Here is a 26,033-nt window from a genome sequence, read left to right on the forward strand (position 1 = left end):
GAGATGGCAGGATTAGAGCTGATCATAGATATAACTTCTCATCTATTTGTGACTTTTATAATATTTGTTTCAGGGTGAAGATCTGACCCATATTGATACTACAGAGACATATGTGAGGGATGATGAGCGGTGTAAAGAGGAGATTCCTACATATGACTACCCAGGTGAGTAGTGACCACTAAATGCAGAGAAGTCACAGATTCTTCTCAGTCAGCGGCTGTGGCTGCTTTATCAGTGGTGTAGTCCGGCTGTATCACAATCGTGTGATCACCATTTTGCCACTAGACCAAAACATTCTCCACCCAAAACTGTTCAAATGATTTTGGGCCTTGAAAGCCCTTTTCCATAGAACTTACAACCTGGAGGATCCACCTACCCCCTGGGATTAGGAGACGCTGACCGTTACCTGCCCCGATTTGTAAACCACAAAGCCAAATGACAGCGTACATAGAAAGTGCTGACAAGTTAGAAAATCGCTTGAAGAAAAATATTATGATGGGCCTGTAAGAGAAAGCGGAGGGTAATGATGCTGTTGGCTTCCTAGAACCCTGATATCTTATTGGATGAATCTACCTTCTCTCCATTCTGTGCTATTTAATGTTCTCATATGGTCCCTACAAGACCAGGTCCAGTCTTTCTTGGCAAACTTTACTTTTATGATCTATAACATTAAATGTGGAGTGAGGGCCAAGTGTGAATTTCTGTACAATAACAACAGAGTTTCCCTTTATCCTGAGTTTTCAATTTCTTTTAAAACCGACTAACTTCAAACAGGATTGTGATAAACTATACAGAAAACATTACACCTGTGCCATGATATATCTCTAAGCTAAATTTAAGACACCTCAGCTCTGCAGTATTATAAAAAGTTCTCTTTGAACGTCTAATATTTCTTCTTGAAACTCATCCGACAGAAAATATTGTTCCTTACTATAGTTTAGATTCCCAAGAGCCACCGAGCCCCATACTCCAATAACCCCAGAGAGATTTCACCATTAGTTACTCACTACTTACTGATGGAGACTGATGAGTTTGATCATTTCAGTAGATGTGTTTTTGTCTATACTCACAGTTTTGACTACAGTAGTTGGTTCCCAAAATACTCTGATTTAACCCCTTCCTGCAGTCAGTTTTTTGTTCCTATCAGGGCCCATTTTTCAAATCTGACGTGTGCCACTTTGCTGATAACTTTGGAATTCTTCACAAAGGATAATAGTAACAAATGGACCTTACAAATTATATTCCAACTTCTCTTGAATCCAACAATACCCTATATACAGTTGCACACTACTGTCTGGGCACATGGCAGGTTGAGAAGGGGAGGAGCGACACTTAGCTAATAGATTGCAGACACAATGTATTGGGGACACTGTTCGTGGTCACCTGGCAGCTCAAAAGATGGCTACCACGAATAGGCTTGGCGCTATCTACTCCATTTTCCAGATCTCAGGGTTTGCCTTGCTCATCACACTTTAACCCCTCTACATGGATTTGGACATAGACAGAGACCCCCTGAGCTTGGGCCGCAGTGTTACCTAATGGTCTGTGGTGTGAGATGGCAAGAAGAATAGTCAAGTAGTCAGATCAGAACATGGAGGTCAGAGAAAATACAAAATCACACAAGAGTAGTCAGTAAACTTACCAGGGTCATAACAGGAAACAAATACACAAGTCGGGAGCTGAGCACAGAGGACTGAACCAGAGGAGAACAAGGCTGTATCTGGCAGCTTCCGGCAATATGCTTCCAGCTTTAGTAGGGTGCGGTGCTTTCCAGTTGGCTGAAGCAGGAAGCAGATTACTCCGGCTGGACAGCACACACACCCATACTGCCTGACTGGATGGTACTACTGGTCCCAGCAACCCTAATCTTAGTGGCTGGACAGAGCCTGTGCGCCCAGAGCTTCTGGTTCTGACGTCTCTTCCATCACCAGCGCCGCCTGCAGAATGATTAAGGCAGCTCCTGGTGACAGAAGCAGACATTGAAGGAGCAGATCCCAGGGGAGATGGGACCCACCATTTGCACAAGCCCTAATGTGACCAAATTGCAGAAAACCAGAGCAGTAGAAATCACCATAAAGTGACTCCATTTTGGAAATTATAACCCTCAGTGAAATAATCTATAGGAGTAGTGACTATTTTGACTCCACAGGCACTTTCTGGAAATGTTGGAGATTGAAAATTACAAATATATAATTTCATTACCCAACACATTGTGCCCAGATTGTTCTCCAGCAGACACACACCATCAATTAAGTGGGTTCTTCTCACTATAGTAATGTCAAATACATGGATGCTAAATGTCGTTTGGGCACACTGCAAGGCTCAGAAGCGAGGGGAAGATCTGACTTTGGGAGAGTGGATTTTGCTGTATTGGTTTATGGAAGCCATGTTGATTTTCAAGAGTCTTTGAGCCACTAATAATGTGGAAACCTGGTTTTCCATTGAGAGATGATAGACCTGAGAGGGGACTTCTATTAGTCTGTGAAATGTTATTTGTAATGCACACGCCCGGGCTGAGCGGCTTGTGCGTGTATATGTAGTGATTCCACTGGACCGTGCCGGAGAGTGAATGCCTGGAGGGGCGTTACTAAATATTCACCCGATCCGACCAGGGTCGCACGACGGCATACGACGCCAGTGCACCAAGGGGGAACCGAGCAGAGGGACCAGGTGCTACTCCAGGACAGACCCCAGACACTGCTGTTGACCCACACCGGGGAACACAGGAACAGACAGGCTAGGCTGGCACACAGACTGGTGGGTATAGGCAGGCACGACTGGTATGCCGGCAGGCGGGTATGCAGGCAGGGGGGTACAGGCAAGCACGGCTAGAGTGCAGACAGGGAGGCACTAGAAGGTAGGAACACAGGCGGGATAGGACCCAGTACACACTGGGACTCAGGAACAGAACCACAGACGTGGCGGACAAACACAGCAGAGTGAGGCCGCCCAGAGTGGTGAGCGAGAGCAGGGCAAGACGAGACCGCCTAGAGTGGTGAGCGAGAGAAGAGCAGGACGAGACCGCCTAGAGCGGTGAGCGAGAGAAGAGCAGGACGAGGCCGCCTGGAGCGGTGAGCGAGAGTAGAGCAGGACGAGGCCGCCTGGAGCGGTGAGCGAGAGTAGAGCAGGACGAGGCCGCCTGGAGCGGTGAGCGAGAGTAGAGCAGGACGAGGCCGCCTGGAGCGGTGAGCGAGAGTAGAGCAGGACGAGGCCGCCTGGAGCGGTGAGCGAGAGTAGAGCAGGACGAGGCCGCCTGGAGCGGTGAGCGAGAGTAGAGCAGGACGAGGCCGCCTGGAGCGGTGAGCGAGAGTAGAGCAGGACGAGGCCGCCTGGAGCGGTGAGCGAGAGTAGAGCAGGACGAGGCCGCCTGGAGCGGTGAGCGAGAGTAGAGCAGGACGAGGCCGCCTGGAGCGGTGAGCGAGAGTAGAGCAGGACGAGGCCGCCTGGAGCGGTGAGCGAGAGTAGAGCAGGACGAGGCCGCCTGGAGCGGTGAGCGAGAGTAGAGCAGGACGAGGCGAGCAAAGGGTCGTTGAGCAAGAGTAGAGCAGGACGAGGCCGCCTGGAGCGGTGAGCAAGAGTAGAGCAGGACGAGACCGCCTGGAGCGGTGAGCAAAGGGTCAGAGCAGAGCGAGACTGCCGGAGCAGCGAGCAAAGGGTCAGAGCAGAGCTAGACTGCCGGAGCAGCGAGCAAAGGGTCAGAGCAGAGCGAGACTGCCGGAGCGGCGAGCAAAGGGTCAGAGCAGAGCGAGACTGCCGGAGCGGCGAGCAAAGGGTCAGAGCAGAGCGAGACTGCCGGAGCGGCGAGCAAAGGGTCAGAGCAGAGCAAGACTGCCGGAGCAGCGAGCAAAGGGTCAGAGCAGAGCGAGACTGCCGGAGCAGCGAGCAAAGGGTCAGAGCGGGACGAGAACCGCAGGAGCGGAGAGCGAGGCTGGGCAGAGGGACAGGGCTCTGTTCACACGGAACAGACAGGAAGGGAAAGGCAGAACCAGATACCCACAGGGTACTTGCAGTGAAGTAGCGAGTGGACCACAAACTCACAAACGGGAGTACAGTGACAGCGAACAGGAGTTAGGTACGAGTTCGGACTCTGCAGAAAAAGGAAAGGTACGGACATAGAGAAAAACAGGAAACAGGCTAGAAGAGTATTCAGACAAGAACAGACACAGTAGCAAGATACAGGAGCGCGTCTAGGTATGCAGCCCCTAGAAGGCGGAAGGAACAGGCTAGGAGCGTGTTCAGACAGGACAGACGAGATACAGGAGCGGGTCGAGGTATGCAGCCCCTAGAAGGCGGAAGGAACAGGCTAGGAGCGTGTTCAGACAGGCCTGGAAATACAGCCTCCAGGAAAGGCAGGCAAGCAAACACAGAAAGGGACCTGGCACATTCAGAGTGCAAGAGCACACTGAATGAAACACAATGCTCAGGCAGGGTTTCCTGGGAGGAGCTGGGTTAAATACCAGGTGACAGACAGCAATAGGCTGAGGACGCACAAGAGGTGTGCCCTCAGCAGGTACAAGAAACAGGAAGTGATCGGGCGCCGCCCTTAAGCAGCAGAAACAGAGGCAAGCAAACAGCATGGAGGGAAGCCAGGCTAGCAGACTGGACTGGAGATCAAGTGCGCGCTCTTGCACAGTGGGAGATGGACCACTATGCAAGGACGCCGCCAGGTATGTTACATTATTGTCCTGGTGAATAAAGTCGGATAACATAAGGCAAACTTTAAAAAAAAATCACAGAAAAAGATACAGCCTTACTAACCCCAAATCATATAACAAATGCACTAGCAGGATGCAGAAGATGCCCATGATAAAGGTGGGGGCAGCGCAGGTGCAAAATACTGATGGCGCAACCACTCACAAACCTACCAATTCATGGAGGGGGTGGTTGCCTAGTATTAAAGATGCACACAGATGAAGCTTGCATAGGACGCCAGTCACACAGGTAGGTGTGATGCACAGTGTCTGGCTTAGGATAGTGATGATGTCTATACTATTAGATCAGGAGGGCTGCCCAGCACTATATAAGTGCACCCCACATGGACAGACACCCCAGTACACCCAACCAACACTAAAATGCTAGTGCATTTGTTATCTGATTTGGTGTTGGTAAGGCTGATTTATCTGTGACGTTTTCTTGGTAAATAATGATACTTTTACATAAAGTACATTTTTACGGAGAGTTTAAATAGAAATGTTCATCAATATAAATTTTAAGGATATGTTATTCATAAATAATAATTGGTTTTATTCTTGGCAGATGACTGTACCAGGAGATCAGAGGAACAGCTGACATCTTCAATTTTTAAATCAGATGATCTTGAGAATCCGCAAGATACAATTGAATTGAATGCCATTATTCCAGATATACCATCATCCCTTCACAGCAAAGATCTGTCATCTGAATCATTACTGACTACTAAGGAAAGTCAAAGTCACAAAATAATCATTAAAAAACAAACTGCTCCTAATTCAAAGAAGCCATTTTCATGTTCAGAATATGGAAATAGTTTTTCCCTCGAAAAGTCTTTTCTTAAACATCAAAGCATTCACACAGCAGAGAATAGATTTTTTTGTTTCAAGTGTGGGAAATTTTTTAACCAGAAGTCAAATCTTGTTAATCACCAGAGAAGTCACACAGAGGAGAAGCCATTTTCTTGTTCAGAATGTGTAAAATGTTTTACAGAGAAATCAATTTTAATCAGACATCAGAGAACTCACACAGCAGAGAAGCCTTTTTCCTGTTCAGAATGTGGAAAATGTTTTAGCCGCAAATCAACTTTGGTTAATCACCAGAGAACTCACACAGGGGAGAAGCCTTTTTCCTGTTCAGAATGTGGAAAATGTTTTAGCCGAAAATCAGTTTTGGTTAAGCACAAGAGGATTCACACAGGAGAGAAGCCTTTTTCCTGTTCAGAATGTGGGAAATATTTTAGCCGGAACTCAGGTTTGCTTAAGCACAAGAGAATTCACACAGGGGAGAAGCCTTTTTCCTGTTCAGAATGTGGGAAATATTTTAACCAGAAATCATATTTGGTTAATCACCAGAGAACTCACACAGGGGAAAAGCCTTTTTACTGTTTAGAATGTGGGAAATGTTTCATGCAGAAATCAGATTTGGTTAAGCACAAGAGAACTCACACAGAGGAGAAGCCTTTTTCCTGTTCAGAATGTGGGAAATGTTTCATGCAGAAATCAGATTTGGTTAAGCACAAGAGAACTCACACAGAGGAGAAGCCTTTTTCCTGTTCAGAATGTGGGAAATGTTTCATGCAGAAATCAGATTTGGTTAATCACCAGAGAACTCACACAGGGGAGAAGCCTTTTTCCTGTTCAGAATGTGGGAAATATTTTAACCAGAAATCATATTTGGTTAATCACCAGAGAACTCACACAGGGGAGAAGCCTTTTTCCTGTTCAGAATGTGGGAAATGTTTCATGCAGAAATCAGATTTGGTTAAGCACAAGAGAACTCACACAGGGGAGAAGCCTTTTTCCTGTTCAGAATGTGGGAAATATTTTAGCCGGAACTCAGGTTTGCTTAAGCACAAGAGAATTCACACAGGGGAGAAGTCTTTTTCCTGTTCAGAATGTGGGAAATGTTTCATCCAGAAATCAGATTTGGTTAAGCACAAGAGAACTCACACAGGGGAGAAGCCTTTTTCCTGTTCAGAATGTGGGAAATGTTTTGTGAAGAAATCATCACTTCTTAGTCACCAAAGTATTCACACAGACAAGAAGCCATTTTCATGTTCTTAATGTGGGAAATGGTTTACACGGAAATCAACTCTTAAAGGGAAGGTGCTGCATTTTTACATTATGTAAAATAAATTGAAATGTTAAATTCCTTAATGTTATAACATATTTTCAAGTGCCCAGTATTTATAGTTTATTTTTTATTAATTTGTTTTGCAGCTACTGGGGGCTGCCATCTTGCTTTTCAGGAGTGTAAGAGTTACTACACTACACTCACACTCCTTCAAATACGGCAGCCCTGAACATAGGCTTCAGCGGTCGGATGCCGACCCTATCTGTAACATTGTAGCCACATTAGCTGTGAACTGGGCACGCCTCTGTGGGCTGCTCAATTCACAGCTGTAGGTGTGTCTAGGTGCCATTTCATTGTGGCCCAGAGCTTCCACACTGAGGACATGTAACTGGAAGCTTTTTACACACACACACACACACACACACACACACAAGCTCCCCAAGCTCTGCTCTCATATTCTCCCATCCTCCACTGCCTGTGCTGTAAAGCTATGGACCCTCACCGCTGCACTGTTTAGTCTCCTCGGTCCTGGCCTCTCAGCTGCTCTCTTCTCCACTGCGTGCAGCTCTTCTCCTCAGGTCCACGTTGCTCCACAGTCCGTTGTCTTCCTTCTGCTTGCTCTTCTGTAAATATACTGAGATCCACTGCCTGTTTAGCAGCTGGTTGAGATTAGATCACAGTGCCGTCACCAAGAAACTGGCGGTGCATTGTCTCTAGTCTTTATTCTGCCTCCCCCACTTTTGGGTGTAGTATAACACCTAAAAGGGGAGGGAAACATTGATGTCTCAAGGACACTGCCCCAATTTTGCAGCTAACGTAATGCAAGTAAGCATTACTGTAGCTGCTTGAGGTCTATACAGGAAGATGCTCCCCCTAGCTGCAAGTATAGGTAATCTTTTTTTTTTATATATAGATATTTTGCATGTTGCAGTGTTTGCAATCTATGCAAACACTGCATTACAAAGCTTAAATTAATATTATAATGTTATTTTCACAAAAAGAAAAAAAAAATTGATGGCACCTTCCCTTTAATAAACTTCAGAGAAGTCACACAGGGGAGAAGCCTTTTTCATTTTTAACCGAAAATTGCATCTTCATAAAGGGGTTGTCCACTACTAGGACAACTCCTTCTCATTCCTCATGTTTGGCCTTGTTAAAATAAAAACACTCATACGCACTTCCTGTTCTGGCGCCGTTCCATTGGTGTCACAACTCGCTTTTCCGTAAGGCTGTTACATCCCACAAGATTGTTACATCACACAATCCTGCTCCCAATCATCGCCACCTTCAGACGTATTGTACATCAACAGGAAGGACATGGCCTGGACATAGCACCAAGAGAATGCACACACTGAGAGCCCTCTCTTCAGACCGTGTTCTTGGGGGAATTATAAGCAATTTACAGCCTCAAACATGACTTTCGATATGGGAAAGAAAGAAGAGATCAGAGGCTAATCTGAGGTCCTCCACCTCTGTCAGCATGTCTGGTATGCAGTGTTTCTTATGGAAGGTCTTATCTTCCTGCTCCGGAGCTATTACTGCCTCACCTCAGCATGGAAAAAGAAGCAGTCTTAACCCTCATGATGCCAGACAGCTCCAGGCTGTATGTCCTGCACCAGCTTCTCTCTTAATGTAGGCCTCACAAGAAAATAGCTCCACAAATCTCCCTGTACTCTCACCAAAGCCCACATACTGTGCAGTGCTTGCTTCACAGGGACATTTACCCCCCAACCACAGGTTATTCTGATATGGGGAACAACATAACTTATTTGTATATCAGATTGCATCTATCCCTACTAAAGAAGATATGGAGCAATATATTCAGAGGCTGGAGACCACATCCAATACTGAAATACGTCCCCTCACTTCTATCCTGTCACAGCTTACTGACAAGGTACAGGGATTACAGGATAATGTCGTCCAAGTTAGAGGCCATCATAATGCTCAGAAACTAACACTGAATCTTCACAGCCAGTAAATAAACCACCTGTTTAATATGGTTGATGATCAAGAAAATCACTAATATCTGGATAAGGGGTATACCTGAAAGCATCAATGCACAAGTGATTCTGCCCACACTGCGATCATTATTCATAATATCCTTGGTGATTCTATTGATAAGGAGCTGGAGATTTATAAGGCGCACCGGACAATAGGCAATCATGGCCCAGATCCTGAGCGTCCAAGGTACATTATCTGTCACATACAGTACAGACCAAAAGTTTGGACACACCTCATTTAAAGATTTTTCTGTATTTTCATGACTATGAAAATTGTACATTCACACTGAAGGCATCAAAACTATGAATTAACACATGTGGAATTATATACTTAACAAAAAAGTGTGAAACAACTGAAAATATGTCTTATATTCTAGGTTCTTCAAAGTAGCCACTTTTTGCTTTGATGACTGCTTTGCACACTCTTGGCATTCTCTTGATGAGCCTCAAGAGGTAGTCACTGGAAATGGTTTTCACTTCATAGGTGTGTCCTGTCAGGTTTAATAAGTGGGATTTCTTGCCTTATAAATGGGGTTGGGACATCAGTTGTGTTGTGCACTGATAGTCCTACTGAATAGACTGTTAGCTGCTTTTTTCTTGCCATAATACAAATTCTAAGTAAAGAAAAACGAGTGGCCATCATTACTTTAAGAAATGAAGGTCAGTCAGTCCAAAAAATTGGGCAAACTTTGAAAGTGTCCCCAAGTGCAGTTGCAAAAACCATCAAGCTCTACAAAGAAACTGGCTCACATGAGGACCGCCCCAGGAAAGGAAGACAAAGAGTCACCTCTGCTTCTGAGGATAAGTTTATCAGAGGCACCAGCCTCAGAAATCGCAGGTTAACAGCAGCTCAGATTAGAGACCAGGTCAATGCCACACAGAGTTCTAGCAGCAGACACATCTCTACAACAACTGTTAAGAGGAGACTTTGTGCAGCAGGCCTTCATGGTAAAATAGCTGCTAGGAAACCACTGCTAAGGACAGGCAACAAGCAGAAGAGACTTGTTTGGGCTAAAGAACACAAGGAATGGACATTACACCAGTGGAAATCTGTGCTTTGGTCTGATGAGTCCAAATTTGAGATCTTTGGTTCCAACCACCGTGTCTTTGTGCGACGCAGAAAAGGTGAACGGATGGACTCTACATGCCTGGTTCCCACCGTGAAGCATGGAGAAGGAGGTGTGATGGTGGGGGATGCTTTGCTGGTGACACTGTTGGGTTGGATGTATTCAAAATTGAAGGCATACTGAACCAGCATGGCTACCACAGCATCTTGCAGCGGCATGCTATTCCATCCGGTTTGCGTTTAGTTGGACCATCATTTATTTTTCAACAGGACATTGATCCCAAACACACCTCCAGGCTGTGTAAGGGCTATTTGACCAAGAAGGGGAGTGATGGGGTGCTACGCCAGATGACCTGGCCTCCACAGTCCCCAGACCTGAACCCAATCGAGATGGTTTGGGGTGAGCTGGACCGCAGAGTGTAGGCAAAAGGACCAACAAGTGGTAAACATCTCTGGGAACTCCTTCAAGATTGTTGGAAGACCATTTCCGGTGACTACCTCTTGAAGCTCATCAAGAGAATGCCAAGATTGTGCAATGCAGTCATCAAAGCAAAAGGTGGCTACTTTGAAGAACCTAGAATATAAGACATATTTCAGTTGTTTCACACTTTTTTGTTAAGTATATAATTCCACATGTGTTAATTCATGGTTTTGATGCTTTCAGTGTGAATGTACAATTTTCATAGTCATGAAAATACAGAAAAATCTTTAAATGAGAAGGTGTGTCCAAACGTTTGGTCTGTACTGTACATTTTTTCAATGTAAAAGAGGCCATTGTGAGGAAAGCAGAGGAGTTGGGTCCTGGTGATTTCAATGGAAAATGCATATAATTGATCACATATCTATCCTGAATGACTCTTGCTAAAAGAAGGGTATTGAAACCACTACTTGATGCCATCCGGGAAAATGGCCTGATGTACTCCTGGGGGTACCCATTCCAGCTGTATATTTTCAAAGATCCAAGCAACATGAGACCTATTTGTGATGCCCTGGACATTCCATATATCTGACTGGCCACCTGTTCTACCATTGCCCCAGAGAGTACCAGCACGTCACAGAAGGCATTCAATGGATCAGGAACTTGATGGTGATGCCGACAGATGGGAAAGGAACCTGCCAATCATATGAGCTCCTGAAATGAATCTTGTCTTCCCTGATGAGAGACAGTTTGCAGATGCTTACTTATTTCTTTAAGCATATAATTAGATATATCTAAATAGAGCATTAGGTGCCACTCTTCCACTATATAGAATGTCTAAGTTCACATAAGATCTTAGACCGGCATATAAGTTGAGTTCACATGATACTACTGTAATATCAGGCTGTATTACATTACTTGCTTTATATTCCATGGTTCCACCTAATAGGAATCCTAGAACTGAAAGTTTGACCTTACGCCTGTAAAGACAACCCCCAGTTAGGGACTTGCATTAGGATCTGCTTGTTTCGCATTTTCCTACTGTTTTGATATATTCATAATCTATACTTCTTAGACACTGAGAGGTAGACGTTACTTTCTACCGTCTATACTTCCTCTTTTAATCTTTCTCTCTTCCATTCCCCATTTTTTTCATATAATATGGCACAACTCAAAACTTGTTCATTAAATGTCAGAGGACTTAATGTTCCAGAGAAAGGAGCTCAAGTGTTTTATCGTAGGCATTAACAGCATGTACATTTTCTCTTTCTTCAGGAGTCACACTTTAGAGGCGATCATATTCCTCAGATTACTAATAGATATTATTCATCTTGGCGTCCCAGAAAAATGCTGTTTTGAAGTCTAAGGTGCTGAGTATAGGCCGCCACAGATCACTGCTGCATACTATTGTAGAAACACTGTCTGACACGGAGAGGAGGTATGTGTTTGTTAAGATCTCCATCTACTCCAAAATTTTGACTTTGGCAAATTTCTATCTCCCTAATTGTGACCAAATTAAGACATGCCGTCATTACTTAAACTAAAATATTTTGTGGAGGATCTTATCATCATTGGAGGTGACTTTAATTTTGTCTTGGATCCTTCTTTAGACGCGTCCCTGGACCAGAGTCACCAATCTAAAACACAAATAAAAGCTTTGCTAATTGTGCTTTGGTCTCAACCGGTCGATGTATGGAGGATACTACATCCAGACGTAAAGGATTATACCTATTATTCTCCTTTACACAATATGCATAGCCATATAGTCCTTTTCTCAATTAGTCGTCAGTTGCCTACATAGCAACCTACATCTCAGATAGGAACTGCTGTATGGTCAGATCATGCTCCTGTATATTGTAATCTGATTCTACCAGACTCCACCAAGGCTTCAGATGTTGGAACCTAAATGATAATCTGCTGAAAGACTCAATCTGTGTCTCAGACCTTGTTGAGACTATAGACTCCTTCACATATATGAGCATGATGAAACTAGCTTACCATTTCAATGGGAAGCACTCACATGTGTCCTCAGAGGGATAATAATAAAACATAGATAAATGCTAAAAAAAGGAGAGAACAGCTAAAGTCTCCCATTTGCTTGAGCGGATTGATCTCCTTGACAAACAACATAAACGATCTGCTTCCCTCCAGGTATATGTAGACCTGCTTAATGCTAGAAGAGAGCTAAAGTAGTTTCATGGATGGGGTACTTGAAAATATTGTGTAATTTCAGGGCACCTACTTATGGAAAGGAACCAAGTGGAAGCTTCCATTCTCGGTACTAGATATGGGGCCTCCTCGAGAAAATGACTTAAAATGTTGTACACTAAAGTTAATATATAAGGCGCGGAATAGGGGTAAAATATTCTGGGGATTGGAAAGTACACAAACTATACTCCTTTATGGCACAACTATAACTTACCAGAGCTACAGAAACTAAAAAGTGTTAGTGAGTGGCAGGATAGGGGTATAAGTTTGGTATTACAACTCTTGAGGGATGGATTATTCAAGAGCTTTGAACAAATAAAGGCAGGTTTTAACCTTCTGCATAGGGTGTTTTATCAATATCTGCAAATACATCTTGCATATAGTACACAACTAGAATAAACGCCATACTGATTGATAGACATCACCCAATAGATACCATTACTACATCGTTGAATACAAAAGGTCTAATATCCCTTATTTATAGGCAGTTACTTGCCCTACATTTGGATAATATTGATAGTTAAGACAAAATGGGAGGAGGGTGTGGGTCAATTATCTGAGGAGCAATAGGGGAAATACTGGATTTGACACCGAAACGTTCATTGTCAGAGTCACAAAGATTGTCCCGAATTCTTCTCATTCATAGGGTATATAGATCCCCAAGTATTTTACTTAAAATTGAAATACAAACAGATGACACATGTCCTAGATGTGGTCAAAATGACGCCCACCTGATGCATATGACGTGGGAATGTGTAAATAATGGTGACTACTGGAAGGGGGTGATCGCTCTTGTACTATCTGTATTTGGGATACAACTTCAGTTGGAACCTAAAATCTGTATCCTAGGACTCCTGGGAGAGGTCGTAGACCCAGACTCCCATATGGCAGTAGCTACCTCGAGAAAATTATTCCAAGCCAGATAGTTGTTGGCACTACATTGGATAGACAATTCTCCCCCAACGATAACAGAACTAAAATCCAGGATAAATAACACTCTATGCTTGGAAAGGGGATCTTATATAAAAAGGAACGCTCTCAAGAAATTCATACACATATGGGAGCAATGGTTAATTACCCCAGGTATTGCTTCAGAAAACCTCAGAAATACTATACTGGATCATTTGTTCATTTCCTTACAGTAAACCAGTAATTTATATTCTTATACCTAAGGTGTCAGCAAATAATAATTGTCTCAGTCCACACAGATATATTCTTTTTCTTTTGATGTCCCAATAGGGAAAAAAAGCCGTCAGGAAGTATTCAGATATTTATGTACAAATGTAAAATTACTTTTCCAAAACATTGTACTATAGAGCGATATTGGGATTTATATCATTGTAAACCGGTTGTTGTATTGTTTACTGGTTTTTCTTTCTTTTTATTGTTTTTCTCGCAATGTTTGTATAACAAAAAAACAAAATGTTGGTAATTCTTTTGTTTTTTTTTTTCATAAAATCGATCTGATTGAAAAACGAAAGGAGGGAAGGTCTTTACTAGATCAAACGTATACAAAATTCGAAGATCACAAATGAAGGTACTCGTACGAATTCGCAGATAAATGTGGTCGCTTATTGGCAAGGAGGTTACATCCACGGATGCAAAGGACATACGTATCCAAAATAAAAGGGGCACCCGTGCCAGAAATTCATAACCCCATTGACATATCGGAAGCATTTAGTTTCTTTTATAGTTCGCTATATAATATTCATGGACAATACCACGACATGCCACCTAATATTCTTGAAACAAAAATTGACAAATATATTATGGACACTGACTTTCCTTCCTTACAGACCCCTGAGCAGGAGATACTAGACAAAGCTTTCACTGAACAAGAGATAGGAGAGGCCAATAAATCATTCCCTATCGGAAAGAGGCCTGGGGGAGATGGATCCAATAATAGATTTTATAATATGTTTGCACCTCTGTTAGTACCATTTTTAGCCAAAGTGTTCAATAATATCTCAGAAGACTCCCCTTTTGCCCCCCAATCACTTAAGGCTAGTGATGAGCGAGCACTAAAATGCTCGGGTACTCGTTGCTCGGGTCGAGCAAATTGGAATACTCGGGTGCTCGACCCGAGCAACGAGACCAATGTAAGTCTATGGGAAACTCGAGCATTTTTCAGGCGGCTCCCCTGGTGGTCTGCAGAGGGCCTAAAAGTTGCCCAAATCGATGGGAACAGTGCTCAAATGACATGGGAACAGCATGGGGAAGACCCCTGGAAGCATTTCTGACTCCCAGGTCACTGTTGTCAACAACGTTGTCAGAGTATTACGGCACTTTTACGGACTCACAATAAAACATACAAAAACAAAAACAAAATGGATTTTCTTGGGAAATATGTTAAGGAACATCCTTTCCAGGGTAATGACTTGTATAGAAGGCAAAATAAATAACCAAAACCAAAAATACTCCTCCACACCTTGGGCTATGTTCACACGTAGCGTTTTTGATGCGTTTTTGCACTTTTGCATTACTTTCAACCAAGACAAATGCATTCACCAGGAAATGTCATTTTAACGTTTTACAACCTTATCTGGCCATGTGGTGTGTGACACATCATCAGACGCATACAGTTCTGAAAAGACATGGGAAGACCTCTGGAAGCATCTTTGACTTTCAGGTCACTGCCTAAAAGTGTGCCCATCATAAGTGATCCTTGGAGCATGCGAAGATGCCTCCCGCCATGCTCCTGTCGTTGCAGACTTGCAGCAATCACCGTCCACGTCTTTGTCCCACTGCAGCGTTCAGTTGTCCCTACCCCATTCCTTGGAATGGAAGCGCAAGTATGCAGGCAGCCACCCACCCACGGGCTGCAATACTATACTGCCAAATTTTTGACAGCTGCTTGCACTTGAAATGTGGCCTTTTAGGCTCATGGAGGCGGAAGCTTTTCATAACCTCATGCCGGCGGCGGCCGGGTGTCCATACTCGGTCCCCAGCCACCACTATATTTCCCGGTATCGCCTCTGCCTTCCACAAGCACGGGTCCCACAACATTACCCGTGCCCTCCCCAGTGCACTTACTGGGAAGGACCGCCTAACCACAAACACGTGGACAGGTGAATGTGGCCAGGGACGGTACGGAGCCAGTTCACAACTTTTTTTGCTGAGAGTTTTATTTAGCTCGGTGAAAGGACTGACATAGAGGGAAACCATATCTACCCTGCGTGTCATTTCTCCCAGGAAGTTCTGTAATGCAACTTATTGCAGAACCAATGGCAGCCCATCCAACTTCATCTCGCACTTGTCGGTGGTGCTTTGACACACACACATCTTTCTTTGCGCATTTAATTTCTTGAATACAGAGTTGGACAATGGCCTGATCTGTAATGCGGTTTGAGAAATAACATGCATAAGCATGGCCGATCCACATTAAAAAAGCAGCCATAGAGTGTCCGGGAACCTTCCCCCACACTTTTCTTAGTCAGGGCTGCTTTTCGGCAGGGTTGGACGGGCTCACCAGAGAACCGGAGACTCCTCCGGCCGGCCCTGGCTTCTCCTTCAGGAGAGTTCATAGTGCCGAGGTGAGGCCATGATGATGATAGAGGCCACTATCTGCTTAGTTTTCTGTTACTTGGAATGCAAGTGCAAGTATGCAGCCAGCCACCCACCCACCCACAGGCCGCAACACTAAACTGCCAGATTTCTGGTCAGCTTTTTGCACTTGAAATGTGGCCTATTAGGCTCGTGGAGGCAGAAGCTTTTCACAACCACATGCCTCATGCCTCGTGTCCATACTTGGTCCCCAGCCGTCACTATTTCTCCCGGTGTTGTCTCCTTCTTCTACAAGCGCGGGTCCCTGAACATTACTGCTGGTACTTTTCTGTGGGAATTTGCTTGCCTCCTACCAGCCTGGAATATTTCCAGCAAACTATTGTACAACGCCATGGTATTAGCACTGCCCCCAGTACCAGTAGCGAATCCATCCCCAATTTCCTTCTCAGGAATTTTATTTGGTAGATTGAGTGGCTGCCCAAATACATTTTCTCACAAAGGAGCTGAAGATAGAGTGGCAGTAGGTGCAAGTTTTTCCAGCCTGTTAGATATTAGAGGGTGAACGGCAGCACATTGGATCAGTGGTTAGCACTGAAGACTTGCAGCGCTGGGATTCTGGGTTCAAATCCCAGCAAGGACAACATCAGCAAGGACTTTGTATGTTCTCCCCGTGTTTGCGTGTGTTTCCTCCTCAGAAAAAAATCAGCCATAGAGTGTCCGGGAACCTCCCCACACACTTTTCTTAGCCAGGACTGCTTCTTGGCAGGGTTAGACAGTCCCACCAGAGAATCCTCTGGTGTGCCTTGGCTTCTACCTCAGGAGAGTTCATGATAGCGCTAACTTTGCAGCCGCTATGGGGCTCTTGAGCGGGTGAGAAAGGTTAGCCCTCAGAATCAAATCCTGTGGTGGGCACAATGTTTTTGCAATCTGAAACAGCTTCTCAGTGGGAGTTGTATTTCACCACAGCCATATTCTTTAGCTCGGTGAAAGGACTGGCATAGAGGGAAACCGTATCTACCCCGGCTGTCATTTCCCCGTCACCAGGTTCCGCCCATTGTCACACACGACCATGCCTGGCTGTATGTTCAGCGGTGAGAGCCACAGATCAGGCTGCTGTGTTACAGCTTTCAACAACTCTGCAGTGCTGGGCGGTTTGTCAATTAAGCATGTTATCTTCAGCACAGCCTGTTGCCGCTTGGCCAAGGCAGTGCTGCAATGCTGTCAGCTTGTGACTGACGTGGTCATTTCGGAGATGGAGGAGGAGGTGCATGAGCTGAACAATGTGATTACATTGTTGTTAAATTAGTGACCCCGGTTTTTTACTAAAGAAAGATCCTATTGTTTTTTTTTTTTTCCTTTTTTTTTTTTAAGACAAATGCATTCACCGGGAAATGTCATTTTAACATTTTACAACCTTATCTGGCAATGTGGTGTCTGACACATCATCAGACACATCCTGTTTTCTTTATGATGGAGGGACTCTGAAAGTCATAAAGCCTATTTTTATAGTGACATCAGATGGCCCTTACTATTCTTAAAAGGCCAGCAGTCGACCCTAGCTATTGTTAGAGAGCCATCAGCCGGCTATGCTGTGTTGTTCCCATTATTAACAATTGGGTCTCCTATACTGTTATTGCGTATCCAGTGACTGCAGGGGTGGCCAAAAATTTGGACGCAACCCAATACTCCTTTGAAGAGACATAGAGGAGGGTCTCAGTAAAAAAAATGTTCCCATTATAAAGGAGTGGGTCTCCTATAGAGGTAATGCCCATGCTGTGACTGCAAGGGCTGCCAAAATTTGGGAAAAACCCCACTAAGAATTTAAAGACACATACAGCAGGGCCACAATAACAAGGTACGACATGTTCCCATTAGAAAAGAGAGGGTCTGCTATACAGTTATCGGGTATGCAGTGAGTTCAACGGCTGACCAATTTTAGTAAAAACACCACTAAGAATTTAAAGACACATGGAGCAGGGCCACAGTAACGACAAATTCCCATTAGAAAGGAAAGAGTCTCCCATAGTGTTGGCCTATGCAGTGAATGCAAGGGCTGCCAAAAATTTGGAGGCAATTCAATGCCCCTTGAAAGAGACATGGAGGAGGGCCTCATAAAAAAATGTTCCCATTAGAAAGGAGCGGGCCTCCTATACTTGTAATGCCCATGCACTAAGTGTATGGGCTGACAAACATTTACCCCTGGGGGGTATACATGAACATACTGTATAAAAAATTTTTTTTACGGGCATCATAAACACCCTTTAAAAAAATTATTTGTATGTTGCATCACGGACCATGGTCACCCTGGTGATATGGTGGTGGAGGATGAGGAGAAGGAGGAGGACAAGAGCAAATAGCCAAAATCAGGAAGCGTATACCCATGTGTGGGTGTGAGAAGGTGCATGGGAATACACCTCCCAAAAAAAGACACTGGATTGGAGTTTATGTTACGCTGCTATCATTCGGTGGGGTTGAGAAGTCTGGCCCAATCCAGCCCTTGTTAATTTTTATAAGAGTCAGCCTGTCAGCATTTTCAGTTGACAGGCGGATGCGCTTATCAGTTATAATTCCACCAGCAGCACTAAAAACCCGCTTTGATAAAACGCTGGCGGCAGGGCTGGCTCCATCTCATTGTGCTCCGCCTGCAATGCATCCTCTTTGATTGTGAGCAGAGAGCGTTTCAGAAGACAGAGAAGCGGGATGGTGATGCTAATTATGGCGTCATCGCCGCTCACCATCTTGGTGGAGTCCTCAACGTTTTGGAGGATGGTACATATGTCTGACATCCATGTCCACTCCTGAGGTCTTATGTGTGAAGTCTGAACTGAATACCGATGGCCTTGTTGATGCTGGTACTCAAAAACTGCCCTCTTCTGCTCAGAAATCCTTCCCAACATCTGCAGTGTAGAGTTCCAACGCATGGGGACATCACACACCAGTCTGTGAGCCGGAAGCTGCAAACGCTGCTGAAACACTGCAAGGGCGGCGGAAGCTGTAGCTGACTTTCTAAAATGGACACACAGGCGACGTACTTTAACAAGCCGATTCGGCAGCTCCGGGTAGGATTTAAGAAACCGCTGAACCACGAGGTTAAGCACATGGGCCAGGCATGGTACGTGTGTGAGCTCGCCTTGCCTCAGAGCCGCCACCAGGTTCCGGCCATTGTCACACACGACCATGCCTGGCTGTAGGTTCAGCGGTGTGAGCCACAGATCTGTGTGCTCTTTCAGAGCTGTCCACAACTCTTCAGCATTGTGTGTTTTTTCACCTAAGCATATTAGCTTCAGCACAGCCTGTTGCCGCTTGGCCGAGGCAGTGCTGCAGTGCTTCCAGCTTGTGACTGATGTGGTCATTTCGGAGATGGAGGCTGAAGAGGAGGAGGAGGATGAGGTGCAGGAGCTGTAGACTGTGTGGGCTACCCTGATTGACCAAGGGCCCGCAATCCTTGGCGTCGGGAGGACGTGTTCCGTCCCAAGGTCCGACTGAGTTCCGGCTTCCACTATATTAACCCGGTGTGCCGTCAGCAAGATGTACCGTCCCTGCCCACAAGCACTTGTCCACGTGTCCGTGGTTAGGTGGACTTTACCGGTAACGGCATTGTTGAGAGCACGGCTAATGTTTTGGGACACGTGCTTGTGTAATGCGGGGACAGCACACCGGGAGAAATAGTGGCGGCTGGGCACCGAGTACCGAGGGACGGCCGCCACCATCAGGTTGTGGAATTCTTCCGTCTCCACGAGCATAAAAGGCAACATTTCGAGCGCAAGCAGTCGTGTAATGTGGGAATTTAGTAGTGTGGCCTGTGGCTGCATATTTGTGCTTGCATTCCAAGGACTAGGGTATGGGCAACTGAACGCTGCACTGGGACAAGGACTTGGACGTGCTTACTGATGCTGCTACTTGAGAGTGTGCAACGACAGGTGCAGGGCAGGAGGCATCTTCGCATGCACCATGGACAGGGGATTGGCTTGCATGCACAACAGCGGAAGAAGCAATGGTGCCACCCGCAGACACTGTTCCTGGACCCTGGGGTTCGGCCCACAAAGTCGGGTGCTTTGCTGCCATGTGCCTGATCATGCTGGTGGTGGTCAGGCTGGTCGTTTTGCCACCCCTGCTGATGCTAGCCTGGCAGGTGTTGCAAATGGCCTTTTTGGGGTTATCGGCAGAGTCATTAAAAAACAACCAGACTCGGGAAGACCTAACAGTTGTACTGGCAACTTCCTCCGTGTTGGTGTTACGGGGAACGGTTCCCTGCCTTCTGTCTGCGGCCACCACACTGCTTCTTCCTGCCTGTTGGGGTGCTCTGCCTCTCTCCCCCTGTGTGCTGCTGTCCTTGCTCTGCATGTCCTCCTGCCAGGTTGGGTCAGTTACTATGTCATCCACCACCTCGTCTTCCACTTCCGCACCCTGGTCCTCCTCCTGACTTTCTGGCAATTGTGTCTCATCATCGTCCACCTCTTGTGACACTTTCCCACCGTCACCTTCGTGTGACCGTGGCTGCTCAAATATTTGGGCATCGCTAGACGTGATCTCCTCTTGCCCCGCTTCAAGTGGACCGGGCGAGAGGCCCGAATCTATAAATGGAAAAGTGAACAGCTCTTCAGAGTGTCCAAGTGTGGGATCAGTTGTCTCTGGGTACTCGGCATGGTGGGAGGAAGGAGGATCAGGGTGAGGAATATGCGGTCCAGACTCACGGCTACTGAGACTTGACCGTGTGGAAGACAGGGTGGCGATGGTGGTGGCTAAGTGACTGGAAGCATTATCCGCTATCCAACCAACAACCTTTTGACACTGCTCTGGGTTCAATAGTGGTGTGCTGCGGTCCCCTAGAAATTGGGACAGGAAGGTCAGGCGAGAAGATGTGGGTGTTTGTTGTGGCACAATTTCAGCTTGCCCACGGCCTTGTCCTTGGCCTCTGCATGCACCATTAACATCACGTCCAGTTCCCTGTCCCTTGCCACGTGCCTTGCCCATTTTAAATGGAGGACAGTATCTTCAACGCTCACTACAAATGACTGAATTTGGAGCGAATTTATATGTGATCCGTGTGAAGGAGAAAACAGAGTTTTCAATACCTTGCTTGTAGGTAAGTAGTTTGACCAGCAAACTGCTGTGAATTGCTTCACTGACACACTGAAAGAAATTTTTAATGGAGGCCAGAAATGGCAGTATTTTCTGACAATGTATATGTGATACGTGTGACGGAGAAAACACAGTTTTAAATACCTGGCCTGTAGGTAACTGTTTTGAACAGCAAACCAGTGTCAAAAACTTTGCTGACACACTGAAAAAAAATTTTTAATGGAGGCCAGAAATGGCAGTATTTTCTGACAACGTATATGTGATCCGTGTGACGGAGAAAACACAGTTTTAAATAGATGGATTTTTAGCGCTGTAGTATGGAAAGGACCTCGCTGTATTCTGCAGAGCCAACAAGCAAATGGCGCAGAAAAACGGTGTTCTCTGGGTTGCTTTTTAAGCAAATAATGAGGATTAAGATGCAAAAAAATTATTCCTGGCCCCAGAGACCTGGGCCTATTTCCAGAAATATCTAACAGCAGCAGCAGGAGACAGAGCTGTAATGGAGCCTCTTGTGCTATATGCACTGCAGTCTGCTATTTACACTGCCTGCCTATATACAGTGCCTGCCTGATATCTCTGCAGATGGATTAGTTAGTCCTCAAAAGAACTGTTTGTTAAGATGGATATGTGTAATGTACCGTTTTTCTCCCTACACCACCTAATACACAAGCAAATCTCTCCCTCACACAGCAGCAGCTCTCCCTATACTGTCTGATCCGGAGTGACTGTGATGAGCACAGCGGCGCCAGGTCTGATATACACCTGATGACGCTGTGCGGCCAGCCAATCACTGTAATGCCCACAACCAACATGGCTACGGCAGTACACTGCATGGCAGGCAATCCCTGCTTGTTCATTGGCTCTCTAAAGAGCGCCAAACATGCAGGGAGGGGACCCGAGTTACTCGCCGAGCTTGTCGAGCACCATGATGCTCGGGCGAGTACCGAGTAGTGGCGAGCGCGTTCGCTCATCACTAGTTAAGACCAGACCCGGCCTATTTTCCAAAGGTGGCCTCCAAATTCCACAGAACACAGGAGATCATTCTCCCCTCATTGTATACTAACCCAAAAGATTTAGAGGAACAGAGGCTTCATACTCTAGATTAGACTGGTTTTGGTTCAGTATTTGGAGGTAACAAGGCCTTGGAGGGGAAGTAATGCCTTATTTGTCTCCTTCCAGGGAGCTAGTAAGGGACTTAAAGTTACAAGGGGAACTATAGCTAGATGGCTCAGGGACGCCGTTAGCTTAGCATATTCCCCTAGTAATGTGCCAGTTTCAGAGAACCTGAAGGGCCATTCCACAGAGCTGGTGCAGCCTCCTGGGCTGAGAAGGCGGAAGTGTCCATTGATAACATATGTAAGGTAGCAACATGGTAATCTCCTTCTACCTTCTATAACCATTACCGGCTTGATCTTTCTTCATCTGCTGATCTATCCTTTGGGAGAAAGGTGTTGCAAGCGGTGATCCATCCCTAAGGTGTCTGTTCTATATAAATCTCTCAGGTGGTGCTATTGTAGGAGAAGGGGAAAAAAATCATAGTTACCTACCAGTAACTCTATATGTTCTCTATATATAGGTGCATAGTGAGAAATGTTTTATTTGTGGTAGTTGTGTACTAACATACTGTCTGGAGGTCCTCTCGTGCTCTAAAACAAAACTGATGCGGAGGAGAGGTACCGCCTTTTTTATTCAGCAGGTTTCCTGTCCTGGGTGGGCGGATACCATCTCTCAGGTGGTGCTGTCATGGGCTCTGTAAAATCCTGTTACCGGTAACTATGATTTTTTCCATTTACAGACGATGGACCTGAGTGGCGCTTGTTGTTTGTGACATGAGTAGAAGTTTTTATTGGTATTATTGTTGCCTTCATAACTTGGTGGCTTTTTATTCCATATTTGGGAGGCAGAATGAACAAACAGTTGGACACCACGCTCTACTGCTTCATTCTATGAGGTTTTCTATTAGATTGTGAAATGTCAGCGTCTTGGTGAATAATTAATTCAATATATTTACATAACTTGCCATTATTATAGACAGTTTAAGTAGAAATTTAAAAAAATATAAAATCCAAGGATATTTTATTGAAAAATAATAGATTTTTATCTTTGCAGATGACTGTACCTGGAGATCAGAGGGACAGCTGACCTCTTCAATTTTTAAATCAGATGATCTTGAGATCCCACAGGATACAATTGAAGTGAATGCCATTACTCCAGATATACCATCATCCCTTCACAGCAAAGATCTGTCACCTGATCCTTTGAAACAGGTCCTGTCTTCTGATTCATTAACAACTACTAAGGAAAATCATAGTCACAAATTAAGCATTAAAAAACAAATTGCTCCTAAAGCAAAGAAGACATTTTTAGAATATGGAAATAGTTTTCCTCTCGAAAAATCTCTTCCTAAACATCAAAAAATTCACACAGCCGAGAATAGATTTTCTTGTTCCAAGTGTGGGAAATATTTTAACAAGAAATCAGATCTTGTTAGACACCAGGGAACTCACACAGGGGAGAAGCCTTTTTCATGTTCAGAATGTGAGAAATGTTTTTACCAGAAATCAGATTTAGTTATTCACCAGAGAACTCACACAGGGGAGAAGCCTTTTTCATGTTCAGAATGTGGTAAACATTTTAAACAGAAATACGGTCTTGTTATACACCAGAGAACTCATACAGAGGAGAAGCCTTTTTCATGTTCAGAATGTGGGAAATATTTTACACGGAAAGCAACTCTTAATAAACATCAGAGAAGTCACACAGGGGAGAAGCCTTTTTGTATTGGTTCGTTTTTTTATCATTCTGCACATGACACAATTTTTCCATGGAAAAAAACCTTTTTCTCTGTTTGTACCATTGGTCCTGTGTTGATTTCTTACAATTGTAGGAGCTATTTTACTTTCTAAATTAGGAGCTTTTCTGTATATAAAGCTCGGTTTGGATGGAATCAAATCACCTATTATTTTGTCACCATGTAAAAGTGGCCAGTGTTTTTCCACAATCCGTTTTATTTTCCTATGGTCATGGCTGTATTGTGTAATAATTGGTACATCAAATGGCGCATTTTACAGATTTTTTTATATTGGTAATTAATAGAGATTCTCTACGTATATTCGCTATTTTCTTTTTTTTATCTCCTTCAATTTATTTTTATTATATCCTTTTTTCTCAAATATCTCCACCATTCTCAGTTTCTGTTTGGTAGTCCTTTTTTTGTACAGTTTCTTCTGATACGTGTAAATTGTCCTTTTGGGATGTTTTTAAGCCATATGGGCAGGTGACAGCTATCTACCTGAATATATCCTTTGCTATCTGTGGGTTTGTTGTACGTTTTTGTTATTAATTGATTATTCTCTGTAAATATTGTGATATCCAAAAAATAATTGACTCTTTACTAATAGTCGATGTAAAATGTAGATTAAAATCATATTTTTATTTAAATTATTAAAAATAATTTCAATGAATCTTGGTCCCCTGCCCAAATAAAATAAACACCTGACGAAGGAGCAGCATCCAAAAGGAATGGGGGTTTTGGCGTGCAACGCACAGGCTTCCAGATGGCCAGGTAATATATCCTCCCTTTACAACTGACCACAGAATTCCCTATGGTACATGAATAGGGGACATAAATTGTATTCTTGTTCACCTGCTTATCTCCATGTGATCTTTAGCTTATTATATATTAGTGCAATATAGGAGACCCATAAACATGTCTAATGATTTATCTTATTGATGTATTAGTGCACGATAGGAAACCCTTTTCTACCTATAAACATACCTAATTAATTATCTATATTTTATATTTATGGTGATATGATCCTATTGTTTCCTATTTAACAACCCTTATGGGTGCTATTTACTAATTAACAGCTTTATTTCTGAGGCAAAATATCATATTTATAAAAGAACAATGTGTATTATTTTGGTCATGTAGAATTAGTTACACTCTGTTTACATCATTGTATATTCAGACAACTTTAGGCTGAGTTCACACGATGCGTTTTTAATGCGTTTCCGCTGCGTTTTTGCAGTTGCGTAAACGCCGCGGAAACGCAGTAAAAACGCATGGTAGAAGGGCAGCAATGTTCCCCAATTGAAATCCGCATGTGCTGTGCCCATGATGCGGATTTTTCCGCAGCGTAAACGCTGCGGTCAAAAATCCGCAGCATGTCAATTAATTTTGCGGAAACGCTGCTCTTTTGCCGCCATTGACTTGCATTAGACCGTATGGAATCCGCATCACTGTATATGTTAATGCGCTTTTCACGCGGTCCAATGTGCGGATGGTACCCGGGTGTGGATGAGAGGACTCTCATCCAGACCCAGGTACCATTAAAAAAAAAAAGAATAAAATAAAAAATATATATATTCTCACCTTCTGACGGCCCGCGCAGCGCTCCTGCTTGGTTCCCGGCACTTCGGGTTTGAATGAAGAAGGACCTTCGCTGACGTCAGAGTCATGTGACGGGTCACGTGACGCTGACGTCGGAAGGTCCTAAAGTCTTCACTGCCGGCAGCCGGGACCGAGCGAAGCAGGACACCGAGGGCCATCAGAGGGGAAAGTATATATTTATTTTTTGACATTCACACACTATATAAATCCATGCCGGTTGCCGGTTGCATGGATTTATATAGTGTGAAGTTGACAAGCACTTTCCAAGTGATGCTAAAATCGCTTGGGAAGCGCTTGTCAACCCGCATGCGGAAATGAAAGTGAAGACCGCTTCATATCCGCATGTCCCTGGCAGGAAACCGCATGTACAATCCGCATGCGTTTTTTCCTGCCAGAGAGATGCAGAAACGCTCGGGAAAAAATCCTGAGCATTTCTGCATCGTGTGCACATACCCTTATTCTACATTATAATCATGGATCCTTCTTTATATGTGTGATGGGCCTGGTCCGGTTGTGTTTAAATAATGCTATATGAGATATCAATTTTGGTTGAATTGTGTGTGTGCACCCTTCAGTGCCGAGCCATTTAGAACCACT

General features: G+C 44.5%; 2 protein-coding genes across 2 annotated transcripts in view; one reads left to right on the forward strand and one right to left on the reverse strand.

The window, feature by feature from the left end:
* Positions 1-24,016, forward strand: part of LOC141207932 (uncharacterized) — a 258,486-nt gene extending 234,470 nt beyond the window's left edge. The window contains exons 6-9 of the mRNA XM_073664502.1: positions 74-164; positions 5,257-6,747; positions 22,175-22,182; positions 23,497-24,016. Of these exons, the coding sequence (XP_073520603.1) occupies positions 74-164; positions 5,257-6,747; positions 22,175-22,182; positions 23,497-23,949 (2,043 nt within the window). The 3' untranslated portion in view covers positions 23,950-24,016. The remainder of the gene's footprint in view (positions 1-73; positions 165-5,256; positions 6,748-22,174; positions 22,183-23,496) is intronic.
* The window catches only part of LOC141207902 (uncharacterized), a 999,716-nt gene that overhangs the window by 578,596 nt on the left and 395,087 nt on the right, over positions 1-26,033 (reverse strand). The gene's annotated exons all lie outside the window — the stretch shown is intronic.

The sequence above is a fragment of the Phyllobates terribilis genome, unplaced genomic scaffold (genome assembly GCF_046119375.1).
Source record: "Phyllobates terribilis strain yellow unplaced genomic scaffold, ASM4611937v1 Scaffold_167__1_contigs__length_4167997, whole genome shotgun sequence".
NCBI classification, from domain to species: Eukaryota; Metazoa; Chordata; class Amphibia; order Anura; family Dendrobatidae; genus Phyllobates; species Phyllobates terribilis.